At 38.2% G+C, this 13,429-nt stretch overlaps 1 protein-coding gene across 3 annotated transcripts in view; it reads left to right on the top strand.

The window, feature by feature from the left end:
• The window catches only part of SMARCAL1 (SWI/SNF related, matrix associated, actin dependent regulator of chromatin, subfamily a like 1), an 85,171-nt gene that overhangs the window by 15,228 nt on the left and 56,514 nt on the right, over positions 1-13,429 (top strand). For all 3 annotated transcript variants that reach the window (XM_031958082.1, XM_031958083.1, XM_031958081.1), the window contains exon 6: positions 10,453-10,636. In XM_031958082.1, coding sequence (XP_031813942.1) covers positions 10,453-10,636 — 184 coding nt within the window. The remainder of the gene's footprint in view (positions 1-10,452; positions 10,637-13,429) is intronic.

Below are 13,429 nucleotides of genomic sequence, written 5' to 3'. Positions count from 1 at the left end.
ATCCTGCCTTGATTTTTCCACCTGCTATTTGAGTCTGAGGATCACCAGGATTAAAATGAAAATTGTTTCCGAAGGCACATAGAGTGCCGAGTCTTTTGAAGTATATAGAAACCAGCATACTTAGATTTAATTTGGAGGTGTAAAGTGCATTTCTGCATCAAGATGGATGTACTCTTACATTAATGCCTTCAGCCTTGCCCAATTTCACATCACAGTGAATTTGGTATGTGAATACTGCTTCCAGGAATAACTGTTGCTTGTGTTTTGTTGAGAACAGAAATGTGTTTTGATTTCTCTATAAAAAAGCTTAAGTAAATTGGAAACACAAACCAATTTAAGGTGGCAATAGATGGGTCAGCCTTCCACATTCACATTAATATTTATAATAGATATCTATTTGCTATTTGATGTGAAGGAATTTTTTCTTCTCTGACTCGTTCTAAGGCCTTGTGGAAAAAGAGCATTGTAAACAATGGTGAGCCAACCTAGAAAATCCAAAACTGCAAAGTCAAGACTGATTCCATTTCCCGGGAACATGGGGAAGGCATCTGTCTTGATTTAACAGTAGTGATGATGATGATGATGATAGCTGACATTTATATAAGATTATAAAGAGAAATACTTTTATCTTATACATTCCTCACAGCAACCTTATGAAATAGGTACTATAAATATTATTCCCATTTTACAGATGAAAAAGCTAAGGTTCAGGGAGATTAAATAAATTGCCCAAGGCCACATATAGGGATGGAGGTGATATTTGAACCAAGTTATCTTTTGCCCCTAAGTCCAGCACTCTTTCCAATACTCTCTATCTCATTTGGGTATTATTGCTCCTACCACTTGAAATCCAAAGGATGAACTTGACCTTTTTCTCTTTCTCACCTTCCCCTTCTTCTTCCAAGCTCACTATTGTCATTATTCTTAGGAAATCCTGAAAGTTTTTAAGGATAAAGAGCAATTCAAGACTTGTGAACAGTAGTTTACCAGCTGATTAGCATTCCCAAATGTAATGATCAGTTGGTGATTCTAGGAATCCCGCAACTGAAGAGCTGAAAGTGGGAATTCAGTAGGAAAAGAAAGAAGTAAGGGAGATCTGAAGAGGCAGAGAGGAAACTTGATTTTTGTCATGGGGCCAAAGAGTAGAAAAATGTCATTGAGCAGCCAAACGACAACAAATTTGGAGTTTTCTGGAGAGGCGAGTGCTGAGGGCTTTAAGCATAATGTAGGTACTCATGCTTCAAGGAGTGATAAAATGACTTGTGAGAAATCATCCAACAAGAGTCAGAGGAAGAAGAAAAAAACTGGATGGTGGGTAACTTGCTGCCAAAGGATCCAGAGCAGCCCCGCTAACTTTGTTAAGAACAGTAGAAATATCTGTTTCTTTCTTGGGGCTGGTATCCTAGACATGACAGAGAACCTTGTTAAAGTCAGTGTCCCCCTTCTCACAATTCATGTGGTCACATATGATCCCCTCAAAAGAAACACGCATAACAGGGAAAAGGTTTGGGAGTCTTTGGCCAGAAGCTGAGCACCTAGAGGCTCCTGCAGTTACTGTTAAAGAGATTCACAAGAAAAGGGCAGATTTGGGGCTTTTAAGAAGTGGCAATAGAAAATAGGATCTGGAATTCTCAGATAAAATTGAGAATAGAGGAATAATAAGGATAGTGATTCTGGTTAGTGATAGGATGCCCTTAACAGCTAAGAATATGTTTGTTCAGAGTCTGCCTATCTCATCAAAAGGACTCTAAGCTGAAAAGTAAGTGGAAGAAAGCTAGTGTTTATGTAGTAACTGCAGTGTGGAAAGAAAAGTGTCCTCTGGAAATTCACACAAATCCAAGAATGTTCCTGTAATAATGCTCCTGACCTCCCATAAAATACAGGATATCTCAGGCAGGAGGCAGTAAGCCTTTCTGTAGCACCTATTATGTGCTGAAGCACTGATTAAAATATATATATCTCCTTTGATGCTCACAGCAACCCTGGGAGGTAGCTTCTATCATTATCCCCAATTTACTGTTAGGGAAACGAGACAGAGTTAAGTGTCTCTTGAGGCCAAATTGGAGCTCTGGGACTTCCTGACTCCAGGCCTATCCCTCTATGGGTTACTGCATGGGACACAAGTACAAGCGTGATGGAGTAGGAAGAAGAGTGATTTTGAAGTTAGAGGATATAAGTTCTTTTGGTGTGCCATGGGAAACTTGAAGCCTGGAGAATCATGTTCTTAAATGCATAAAATGAAATTCCCAGGATTACAAAGAAAACCAATTCCCCTGAAGTATAGCTATCAAAATACTGAAAAAATGGTTTCATATGCCCAAAGGGCTATTAAACTGTTCATACTCTTTGACCCGGCAGTGCCATTAATGAGTCTGTATCCCAAGGAAATCATAAAGGAGGGAAAAGGACTCATGTGCAAAAAAGGTTTGTAGCAGCTCTTTTTGTGGTAGCAAAGAATTGGAGAATTAGTAGATACCCATCAATTGGAAAATGACTGAACAAGCTGTGGTATATGAAGGTAATGGAATATTATATTGTTCTATAAAAAATGATGAACAAGCTGATTTTAGAAAGGCCTGGAACGATTTACATGAACTGATGCTGAATGAAACAAACAGAACCAGGAATACATTGTATACAATAACAGCAAGAATGTACGATAATCAACTATGAAAGATTTAGTTGTTCTCAGCGGTTCAGTGATCCAAGGCAATCCCAACAAACTTTGAATAGAAAACCCCATCTGCACCCAAAGGAAGAACTATGGAGACTGAATGAAAATCGACACTCTTCTCATGGTTTTTCCCTTTTGTTCAGATTTTTCTCTCCCTACATGATTCATAAAGAAATATGTATTTTAAAAAAATTAATGTACATATATCACCAAAAAAAAAAGGAAAACAAAAATAAGTTCAGAGGCAGCAAGATGATACAGTGGGTAAAGGACCAGCCCTGGAGTTAAAAAGACCTGGTTTCAAATATGGCCTCAGATACTTGCTAACTGTATGATCCTAGACAAGTTGCTTAACTCAGATTGCCTTTCCCCCTGCCCTCCAAAATGTAAAGAGTCCAAGGACCTGAGGGTCTATCACAAGGAAGTCTTCCTAGTTATCACCAAGGCTTGGTAGTATGAATCCCATGACTGAAGTTTGTATCTGAACAGTTGGATATGTTTATCTTATTCTATAGAAAGAGTATGCATGTGGCAGGGGTGGAGGGAAGGGGTGAGGATTCAGGGTAGCAAATATTTGGAAAATATGATTATGTGAAAAAATAGAACCAGAGGGAAAAATCTTTGGGGTGATAATCGATGGAGGGTGAAGCAGCAGCAATCTTAACAGAGGTGATTTTCGTCTTAGGAGTGTACCACAGACCACCGGGACAGAAGTAGGAACTAGATGAGGCATTCAGGAAAGAAAATTACAAGCCTAGCTCTGAGGTATGATATAGTAATCATGCAAGCATTCAATTATCTGAACATTTAATGGAGATTTTTCTCTCATGAAAGCAGAGCAGTTGATTATTTCTTGTCTTAATGAAAGTCTCATGTTCCAAAATTGGAGGAACTGACAAAGAGAAATGTTGTTCTATTTTTAAAATATATACTTACTGTTATAGTTTTTAAAATCAACTTTATTTCTTTAACATAAATCTTTCCCTTCCCTTTAATTCTTTATTATGAGCCATTTCATAAGAAAAAAAGAAAGGGAATAAAAAATTGCAATCCCAACTCATCCTTCTCGTTAGAGATAGCAAAAAAGTAATGAACTGCCTTTGGTTTCAGGTTATTTGCTGTACCTTGGATTCTGAACAAATCACTGTAAATGAGCTTTGGAAGATGGTGGGAAAAAGGACTAGAGAAGGGAAGACTTTCAAAGTTGGAAGGGTATAGACTATACGAACTCTAGGCCAGTGAGGTTGATTTAAATTTTTGGTAAACTTCTAGGCTATAATTCTTAAGGAAATGGTTAGTGATTATCTAAGAAAGGAAAAATGGATGCTATAGAGCTGGCATTCATCCAGAATGTGTTATGACACTGTTCATTTTCTTGTTTGAAATTTTATCCAGTTGTTAGATCAGGGAAATGCTATGTTGTTTGGGGTTTTTTTAATCTATATTTTAGTAAAACATTTGCAGAATTTTCTTTTTTTTTTTTTTTTCTTCATTTTTTCAGGAAAAGATAGAACAATGAGAACTAAGTACTTAGATTGAGAATTGGTTGAATGGATAGATCCCAAAGATTCATCAATAATGGTCAATATCATCTTGAATGGAGAATTTCAGTGGAATGGCCAAAAGATTTATGCTTGTCTTTGACCTGTCATTTAAAAAAAAATGTTTTCATGATATCTTATCTTTTTACATTCTTATAGTTTTTCCAGTGTTCCTCTCGTTTTTTCTCTGAGAGATATTCTGTAGAACAAATAGTATTTTTAAGATTAAGAAAAGTAAAAGGAAGAAAATGAGCACAACGGATCAATTAATTGAAAAAGTCTGAAAATATTCCTAATGCGCAATTCCTGTGGACTTCTCACCTTTAATGAAGAAGTGAATTAGGAGTGTCTTTTCATTCTTCATTCAAGTCATGCTTGATATATATAATTTTGCAACATTCACTTTTGTTTTATGTGTGTGTGTGTAGTCATATATATTCTATTTTGGCTCTGCTTACTTCATTCTGCATCAGTTCATATCTTTTTGTGCTTCTCTATGTTTATTACATACATCATTTCTTATTATGATATTCCAATATATTTATGTATTATAGTCTAGCCATTCCCCAATTGATGGATATCAGCTTTGTTTATAATTTTTTGCTATTGCAAAAAATGCTGTTATAAGAATTTTGGTGTACAAAGTGACTGTCTTCTTATTGATGATTTCCTTGTAATATAAACCCAATAATTTATAAAAATATATAAATATATATTTATTATTTATATATCATATATATAATAAATGTCATTATTTATTATAAAAATATAGAAGATATAGAACCAAAATTTCTGATTAAAGGAGCATGACCATTTTAGTCTCACTTTTTGCATAATTCTAAACTGATTTCCAAAATGATTGGACCATTTCATAGCTTCAGCAACAAGGTATTAGTGTATCCATCACTCTCCAACCCCTCTAACATTGACTATTACCGTTTGTTGTCATATTTGACTATTTACAGTGAGCATCTTTCATGTGTTTGTGAATTCTTTGCAGTTCGTCTCTTAAGAACTATTTGTTCCTTTCATTTAACCATATATCTTTTGGGGAATGGCTGTTAACTTTGCACGGTGTTAACATTATTGTCAATGATTTCATGGCTTGCTTCTCAAATTTGCAAATGGCATAAAGCTGGAAAGGACAGCAGGCACCCTAGATGATAGAATCAAGAACTAAAAAGATCTTGATGGGCTAGATACAGGGGTCCTCAAACTATGGCCCACGGGCCAAATGCGGCAGCTGAGGACGTTTATTCCCTTCACCCAGGGCTATGAAGTTTCTTTATTTAAAGGCCTACAAAACAAAGTTTTTGTTTTTACTATAGTCCGGCCCTCCAACAGTCTGAGGGACAGTGAACTGGCCCCTATTTAAAAAGTTTGAGGATCCCTGGTAGAATATGGAGCCAAATCTGATAGGATGAAACTCAGTAGGGAACAATATAATGGCTTATGCATGGGTGAGAGAGTGGATTTCAAAAGCACCAGATGGGGGAAACATGGTTAGCAGTAGTTTGCCTGAAAACAATCTGGGAGCTTTAAGGTTCAGCGTCTTATGGTAACCAGGAAAAACTCATATCTCCTGGGATTATATTAAGAGAAGCTGAGGTTCCAGGTGTAAGAAGGTGGGAGACAGATTTGTGCTCAGGTGAGGGTGTCACAGCAGGGTTGGATTTTAAGAAGGATGTTGGAGGTGTTCTGGAGAGTGTATCAGGTCAAGGAAAGACCTCAAGTTCCTATCATATAAGCATCAGTTAAAAGGAAGTGAGAACAGGGTATGGGATAGCTCTGAAGGCTTGCCTGGATAGTAACAATGTGTTGAAGCCATAAAAGGGCACATTTAGGTAATTTTTTTTTCTGATAGAAGGAAAAACTTCCCAGTTAGAGCTACCTAAAGTGGAATGGGTTGTCTTGTGAGGTCACTGAAGGTCTTCAAGGAAAAGCTGAGTGAGGGTTTGTGAGACATATCATGGAGAGATGGGAATGAACTTCTGATTTCACTGGACTGAATACCTTACTGGGGAGAAAACTCTTTCATATAAACTATTAGGGAGTTGCCTAGAGCTTTGAGAGGCTGGTTCTGAATTCAGAATGCTACACTGCCTCTGTTGTACAAGTAAGTGGGCCCCAAGTGGGCTCCCCTCTGAGATTTTGGGGTGCTAGATACCTTACCAGAAGCCTGTTTTCTGTCCCTGCCCCATCCCCTCTCACTTCTTTACCATTGTGATGATTTGGGGGGGGGGGGTGTAAAAAATCATTCTCACAATTTCTGTTAAAAATAAAACAAAACATTTTAATCAGGTAACATTGAAAGTAAAATAAACATGACATGGAATCAGGGACATGCAGGAAATCTCTGAAATAGTTACAGGACATAGAAAAATGTAGGAGGGAGATCCTGCTCCCTCTGGAACTTTCAATTCATGTCTCTGGCTGCCTGTGCTAATTATCAGCTTGCTGTGGTTTTAATTAGTTGTCACATCATTTCTGACTCGTCTGGTGGATTTAGAGTCAGAGGTCCTCAGGTCAAATCCTGGGTCCAGCAATCAGTAGACTGGACAGGACATTCATTCCCTTTTCTAGGCCTCCATTTTTCTCTTCTGGAAAATGAATAATTTGAATTAGGAGGCCCTTGAGGTCCCTTTTAGTCCTCAAGCTAAGGTCCTGTGATGCTATAATAATGCAGAATGACCATTAAATCAACCACTGACAGTGGATATGAACCGTGTGAAGGCCTTTGGATCTGCCTTCTTGTCTTTCCCTTCCCCTGATGCTCTTATCATCAGTGCCTACTGATGCTATGGAATTAATAGTAGGGAATCCATTGACCATATCTTAACAACAGCATGTCCTTGTTTCCTTGCCATTGCTTAGAAGGGATCTGCCTCAGGTGTAGACATGCCCTAGTGAGGCTGTGCCCCCTAATGCTCCAGGAGGATTCCATTACCACATGGAAACTGTGACTGTTTCTTAGCCTTTTTTTCCTTGTCTTCTCTTTCCCCTTCTATTTCTTTTTCTTCCTTATTTTTCTTCTTTTTCTTTCATAATATGATATTGAAATATGTTTTTAAATGTTTATCATGTTTATTGAACAAAATGTTATATTCCCTCCTATTAAGGGAATCATGGGAGAGTAACCTCTCAACAAACCTCAGAAAATTTTCACTTCCACGTGGGTCTCCATAAGCTTTTTTTTTCCTGCTATAGGTCAGTAACTCTAATTGTTGAGATCAGGAACCAAATGTTGAGGTGTAGACCACATGTTGAGGTCTAGATTTGGGGTACCTAAATGAAATTAGGGTTTAGTTAAGGTCTAGTGGCAGGTTTGGGGTACAGGGAGTCAAATAGAGTTCCCCTGCAACCCCCTTGGATTTGGCGCAAGGATACGGCAGTATATGAGGTCTAGTAGCGGCACAGATTCCCAATAAAAGCATTTATTGGCCCAGAGAGCTAGATTAATAAAAGAGGTTTATTACTGAGTTTAGAAGTAGGAGATAGGTGAAGGTAGAGATAAGGAGGGCACTGGACAGAGGGTCCAGTGGACAGAGGGTCCTCACATGGCGACCATGTTTGGAATCTCTGCAAAGAGGGGTTCCCAGTGTGGTCCTTTTAAGTCGGGAGACTTAGCTCGAGGGGCTTTGGGGTGTAGCCCCAGAGTTGGCTCAGATCCGGGTGGGGCTGGGACAGGTCCTGACCTTCTATTGGAATTCAAAGGGACCAGGATTTGTGAGTCAAAGGGTAATTTACATTAGCTAGGGGGGTTGGGAATCAAAGATTGGAATCTTTCCCCGCATCATTATCATCTTCCCATCCTCAGTCTACAGAGTTAAGACCATATCTCTAAGAGGAAAAGCATAATCAAAAGCCAAAACTCTTGAGTGATTCACTGGTGAAGCAGGAAAGAAAATGATGGTTCTTCTAATAATAGCTTTAGGTGATGAACTAGTCATGCTTTTTCTTCCAGCCTCCAAGTATGTTTATTTTCATGCTTCTTAACCATAGGGATGATGACTGGAAAGGAACAACAGTGACATCTTTTTTTAAGAGAAGATAGGAAGATAGCCTCTATGTCAATCAGGCTTCTTAGTCTTGTATGTTCTCTCTCTCTCTCTCTCTCTCTCTCTCTCTCTCTCTCTCTCTCTCCTACACATAAACATATATATGAACATATATATACATACACATATAGAAAGACATACATATGTGTGTGTGTATATATATATAAAATTATAAAAGTTTAAAATTTTTGAAATAATGTACATTTACTTTTTTAAATTTTAAAAATATTTTTCCTTTTAAAACAATAATTTTTTATTTTTTCAATTACATGTAAAGATAATTTTTAATATTCATTAAAAAAACAATTTGAGTTTCTATTTTTCTCTTTTCCTTCTTCCCCCCTTCTTGAGGCATTAAACAATTTGATATATACATATTATTTTTTTGTCCCAGAACCTTCCTTTCCCCCTTCCTTATGTATATTTTAAACTGACCTTAGTGAGTTCCCTCTTTTCTAGTTTTAATCTTACCAAACCAAATATATTACCTTAACCTGCTTGCTTATCCTACTTATCTGTGACTATAAACTTGTCCACGAACCCGTACATCTCAAAGAAGTCGGCCTTCTCATTCAGATTTTTAAAGACGGACTGTTTAGTTTTTTTCACTCATTCTGGTGTCCTTTTTACTGTAGCTTATATATGTGTACCTCTCCTGTTGTTGTAATCTTTGGGTCTGTAAGTCCTTGAAAACAGGGCTCTATCATATCTGAATTGTATTTTCATTACCTTTATAAGCTTTTTGTCTACATTCTGTAGTTAAGGAAACTGAAGAATAGAGAATTAATGAAAAAGCATTTTCTTAAATACTTGTTACTATGAATGGAAAAGCAGTTTCTTAAGTACTTATTATGAACAAAAAAGCATTTTCTTAAGTGATTAGAAAAGCATTTTCTTAAGTACTTATGAATGAAAGCATTTTCTTAGGTACTTATTACTATGAATAGAAAAGCATTTTCTCAAGTACTTATTACTATGAATGAAAAAACATTTTCTTAAATGCATATTGCTATGTAGCACCCTGCTGGTGTTGAGGATTAAAATACAACAGCAGACATTCCCTACTTAGAGAAGTAAGGTGAGCTTAAATTTTAATGGAGGAGAATGCACCCTCCCTGGAATAGATTGACACACCTCTTCAAGGAACAAAGTAGAGTTGATTTGATCCGATTCCAGAACTGGAGTGAATGGGAAAGGTATCCCACTGGTCCCCACTGTTTAGAAGAGGACCAGGACAGGGGGTGAAGTGGGACATGGTTGAGCCCTGCTTGGACTGTTGGGCTAGGCGAGGGATGGGGGCCATCAGAGCAAAAGTTCTGAGATGAATGGATTAAAACCTCCCTGGCACTGCGTTTTGTCCAGATGTCAAGGCTATTAGGAGCAGCATGATGGTTGGAAGGACAGTTCTCACTTTACGTAAATGGGCATTCCATAGACTTCTGTGTAAAGCAGTTTTTATGTAATGCAAATTTGTCTGTGCCCCAGAAAAGGGAGAAAAGGAGGGAGTAAGAAAGGGGGCCCTGTGCCAGTGGAGGGCGGGGCCTGGCACACAGTCCAAGGCCAGGTGGGGACAGAAAAGGAAGAGCAGGAGGAGGAATATATCTGGGTCTTGGCCAGCTACATGGTAGCTGGGCTGGAACTAAGAGGAAGACAAAGGGGGCAGACACAGATGGGAGAGAACTGGCTGACATGTGGGGGCTGGGGATAGACGAGCAGTACTGAGTGTGGATGGGTAGGAGACAGAGAGGGTGGACATGTGGGCAGAACAGACTAAAGGTCTCCAGAGGCTTCCATCTAAGCCCCTGACCCACCTGTAGTGGCAGAATGGGAGGCTGTGGACACAGAGCTGAGCCAAGGGGCAGGAGCAGAGAGAGAGAGAGCACAGAACTAACTGTCCAGTGTAGTTTACGTAGCTTTTTTTTTTTTTTTTTTGAATGTGGATTTCTTTCAGAATTGTATAAAGTCAGATTTGCATGATAAGAATTTTAATAAAGTATGAAAACTGTCTGTACAGCTTTAGACCCCTCCGAGAACTATCTAACTCTTTTAAGCTAAACTGGAGCAGATAACTCCCCATTAAAAATTATATCTTGATGCCCTTTGGATCGTGCCATGATCCATTCCTTCCCTCCCTTTATCTACACATTCTCTAGCTAACATGCCTTTTTCCTCTCCTCAGTGCAAGAGGTTCGCCAGCTTCCAGGCATCCAGCTGGATCCTTTGCCCAAGGTGGTGCTCCAGGCTTTTGCTGCCCACCTTGAGAAGAAGTCTCTTCACCCAGAGGAAGTACCTGAGGCCGACCTCTCCACTGTGGATTCAAAACTTGTGTCTGGTCTGATGCCCTTTCAGAGAACTGGAGTCAAGTAGGTGCCTCTTTCTTGGGTCACACAGATCACTGTCATGCCTTTAGTCTGTAAGATGGGTGCTGCCCCAGTCACCTATAATAAAAGTTTATCTCCTATTAGCTTCTTTTGAAAACATTTAATTATTGATTAATGTGATTATCTGTGGTCTTAGAGTGAGTCCGTAATTTACAGATAATACTTCGGTATCTTTTTTAGCCATTAATTTTAACCTCCTTTGCATGGCCTTTTTCTCCTACTTGAATGAATTTTTTAAAAAATTAAGTGCCATATATTAGATTATTTGCCATCTAGGAGAGGGGGTGGGAGGAAAGGAGGGAAAAATATTTGCAACACAGAGTTTTGCAAGGGTGAATGTTGAAAATTATCCATGCATATTTTTTGAAAATAAAAAGCTTTAATTTAAAAAAAAAATTAATACCTGGGATAAAGATTAAAAAAAAAATTCAAGATAGTCCTGCTATTAAGGACTCACTTTGACACAATACATATGAGAGAGATGATGGCAAGACTGTTTGTATTATATCTTTTTAAATGTCATATCCATTCAGACACTGAACCATGTGACTGTAACCAGGACTTTGGGGGAGAAATATTCTTTTCTCAATAGCTGAGACTGCTGAGGGGTTTGGGATGAATGATCTATAAAGAGATTGTTAGAACTGGTTGTGATCAGTGAGTTTGGAAGCAGGTGGATGCCCTAGGGATTAATGTTATTCAAGGTTTCTTTCAGGGCCCAAGCTCCTTCACCAGGATCTGATGGGAGCTTCTGGGAGATGTTGGCAGTGCTTTGATCCTCCTGGAATCTTAACAACAACAAAATTCATTGGTTTGAGTTAAATCATCCTTTCTCACCTAAAGGCAGGTGAGAGCTCAGAAAAGGAGAGCCCCAGAACAATAAAGTTGCCTTTAATAGGCAATAACTACATTGCCTATTATTTCTGGAGAGACAACTGATGGTCTCGAGTGCAGATTGAAGCAAATTTATACTTAAAAAAAAATTTTTTTTTTGCAATGTGACTCATAAGGGAATAATTTGCATGACTTCATATATATAATGGATATCATATTGCCTGCCTTCTCAGTGGGTAGGGGAAAAGGTGGTAAGAGGGAAAGAATTTGAAAAAGAAACTTGAAAAGGGGGAAAAAAAGTTTTTCTGTTTAACTGAGAAATGGAAAGAAGTAGCACCTGAATCCTTGACTATTTGGAAATAGTCTATCAACTCCTAACAAGAACCCATATCCATTAAGAAAACATATCATACTTTGGATAGATAGCAGTCAGATATTCTCCTGAATTTGCCCCTTAGAAGGAATCCATCCACATTATATCCCTTTGCTTCCAGCTGTATGTACCATCTATTTCTTTCCCTTTCCTATTTTCTTATCACTACCACAGGATCCACCTCCGCCCCCGCCCAAATAAAACTCCAACAATCCTTATCTCTCCCTGACATTTCTATCCTTTATCTATTTAAGCCCCCCTTTAGGCCTTGTTTTAACCAATTTCTTTCTGTGCTGTTCATTCCTTTAATCTTTTTTCCTATGGTTTTTTCATTAAGCTGATAAAGATTACCCATCCCCTACTGTGCCAAGCTCCCTTCTTCATCAGTTCCATTGGAGCTCCTCAAGCTAGGGCTGTTTATTAACCTCATCTCCATTTGCATTAAACCAATTTCTGAGGGTGCCCGGGGACAAGGTGCATGTCACTCCTGAGTTGGCAAACTGGTAACTTGATCTTTTTGTACTCTTGGAAAGGGCAGGTACTAAAGTCACTGATGATGTTAGTAGCCTTTCTTCCCCACCTTCTGATTCAAATCCTGACTTGAGGGCAGAAATTGGGAGAGGAGTCCGTCCCCCACATTGTTCATTTCTCTGGGCCGCAAGAGATCATGATGGCTATTAGGAGACAGTCATCCAGAATGTTGATGATTCAGGCTTCTTTATTCTCCTTTTCTCTTTCTTTATGACTTTGTCACCTACAAGTGCCTGCATCCTGAGTTAATCAGGGGAAAGGAAAAGAATTAGAACCCATTGTCAGATTTTAAGTGTCCAGAAGGATCTCAGAGATCATCAGGCACAGTAAAGTATTTGTAAAATGGTAGTGAGAGTATTGGCTCTTGGGTCAGAAAACCAAATCTGAGTTAAATCCTGCTTTGGTCATTTAGTAGTGGTGTGGCCCTGAGCAAATAAATCACTATATTGACTTGGGTCTTAGCCTTTATGTGTATGTATGTATGTATTTTTTAGATTAATTTTTTTTAATATTTAAATTCAAATTTTTAATTTTTTTAAATTTTAATTTTATTTTTTAACATACATTGCTTAATGTATGTTAAAGCAAAAGGGAAAACCATGAGAGAGATTTAAAAAAAAAAAAGTGAACATAGCATGGGCTGATTTATATTCAGTCTCCTTAGTTCTCTTTCTGGGTACAGATAGCATTTTCTATCCTAAGTCTATCGGGATTGCTTTGGAGCACTGAATCACTGAGAAGAACCAAGTCTTTCATAGCTGATCATCGCACCATTCTTGCTGTTATTGTGTACAATGTATTCCTGGTTTTGCTTGTTTCACTCAGCATCAGTTGATGTAAATCTTTCCAGACCTTCCTAAAATCAGCTTATTCATCATTTTTTATAGAACAATAATATTCCATTACCTTCATATACCACAACTTGTTCAATCATTTCCCCATGATGGGCATCGACTCATTTTCCAGTTCTTTGCTACCACAAAAAAATGCTGTTACAAACACTAGCCTCTGTATGTAAAAGGAAAGGAGATTGGAAC

Source organism: Sarcophilus harrisii, chromosome 3 (assembly GCF_902635505.1).
Source record: "Sarcophilus harrisii chromosome 3, mSarHar1.11, whole genome shotgun sequence".
NCBI classification, from domain to species: Eukaryota; Metazoa; Chordata; class Mammalia; order Dasyuromorphia; family Dasyuridae; genus Sarcophilus; species Sarcophilus harrisii.
The sequence above is the reverse complement of the archived record's forward strand: the minus strand, read 5'-3'. Positions and strand labels throughout refer to the sequence as shown.